This window comes from Condylura cristata, unplaced genomic scaffold (genome assembly GCF_000260355.1).
Source record: "Condylura cristata isolate star-nosed mole 26May11 unplaced genomic scaffold, ConCri1.0 scaffold00073, whole genome shotgun sequence".
Taxonomy (NCBI): domain Eukaryota; kingdom Metazoa; phylum Chordata; class Mammalia; order Eulipotyphla; family Talpidae; genus Condylura; species Condylura cristata.
In genome coordinates this window covers 333,588-335,056 of record NW_004567174.1, presented here as the reverse complement: position 1 = coordinate 335,056, position 1,469 = coordinate 333,588, and the positions used below count along the sequence as shown (strand labels likewise).

Sequence of the window (1,469 nt, the reverse complement as noted above, 5' to 3'; positions counted from 1 at the left end):
GCTGGGCGGGGCCTGCTGTGTGCAGGGCTGGCCGCAGCTGGACACACCCTCAGGGCCTTCCGAGCTGGCAGACCAGCCGGCCTCTCGCAGGCTGCAGTGGCGGGAGGCTGGTACCAGCCCGCCGAACAGTCGGGCTTGAGAGGGCAGAGTGGCCAGCTGAGTGGCCGCTGAGTGCCCTTGCTGCCCAGGGCCAGCGCTCGGAGCCCACACGTGGCTGCAGGGCTCGAAGCCACAGGCGCCCTGCCCTCGGGAGGACACTCAGCGACGGCTGTGCTGTGCAGCCCTGGCCCCACCGTCCCTGCCGGGGCCAGCAGGGCCGCCCACCCTGGCTGGGGCAAGGGGGCCCTGACCGGCCCCCGGCCCCGCCCAGCAGGGTGTTCGGCCCACCTGGGCACACGTGTGCTGCACCCTGCCCCAGAGCCTGGGCCGGCCGCCGGGGCCTGACCGCTGGTCCTTGCAGGTGCCTGTCCTGCGTGAACAGCGCCTTCCGCTGCCACTGGTGCAAGTACCGCAACCTGTGCACGCACGACCCCTCCACCTGCTCCTTCCAGGAGGGCCGCATCAACACCTCGGAGGTGGGTGCAGGCGCCCGCGTCCGCCGCCCCGCCCGTCCAGCTGCTCCCGTCCCCCCTGCGGAGAGCTGGCCGGTCACTGGCTAGAGTACAGCCTGAGTGGACGGCGGGGCTGAGGCCGGAGGGAGACTGCGTCCAGGCTCTGGAGCCCGACACTGGTGTCCTGAGCTGCTGGGGCGCGGCCCTCAGCCGTCCTTCCCGTCCCCTCCTGCGCTGGGCTCTGCCAGGGGGCCTTGGCGACAGTGGGGGGTCGTCCGGTGCCCCCCAGCCCGCTGCCGGCAGCCAGCTCTTCCCCGCCAGCCTCCTTCCCTGCCCCACGGCCCCCACTGTCCCGGGCTCGCTGAGGTGTCCCGTGGCTGGTGCCCGCACGGCCCCTCTGTTGCGGGCCCCTCCCGCCACCCCCCCCAGTGCGGACTCTGGCAGTGTCCTGAGCAAGGAGCAAGGTGGGCACAGAGCAGGGCCAGCGCTGTGAGCTGTGGAGCCCCACCGCTGGCCGCCGGGCGGAGCATGGGCAGGGGCTGCGCAGGGCATCCGGGCAGGGCCTGGGGTCGCTGCAGCTCGGGGCCACGAGCCCCTCTGCCCTGCGTCTGGGCGAACCCCAGAGGGCGCAGGCCCTGGGCCGGGCAGCGGCCAGGAGGACGGTACAGCAGGGCGCCGGCCACCGTGGTCAGCGCAGTCGGGCCTCACGCTGCCCTGCCGCCCCAGGACTGCCCCCAGCTGGTGCCCACGGCCGAGATCCTGATCCCGGTGGGCGAGGTCAAGCCCATCACGCTCAAGGCCCGGAACCTGCCGCAGCCGCAGTCGGGCCAGCGAGGCTACGAGTGCGTCCTCAGCATCCAGGGCGCCGTCCACCGCGTGCCCGCCCTGCGCTTCAACAGCTCCAGCGTGCAGTGCCAG

The 1,469-nt window shown here is 73.8% G+C and overlaps 1 protein-coding gene across 1 annotated transcript in view; it reads left to right on the top strand.

Annotated features, from left to right (window-relative positions):
* LOC101632779 (plexin-A2) overlaps positions 1–1,469 on the top strand; it is a gene marked incomplete at its 5' end in the record, with an annotated part of 36,552 nt that overhangs the window by 21,058 nt on the left and 14,025 nt on the right. The window contains 2 exons of the mRNA XM_012734811.1: positions 461–575; positions 1,278–1,469. The exon at positions 1,278–1,469 is cut by the window's right edge and continues 4 nt beyond it. Coding sequence (XP_012590265.1) covers positions 461–575; positions 1,278–1,469 — 307 coding nt within the window. The remainder of the gene's footprint in view (positions 1–460; positions 576–1,277) is intronic.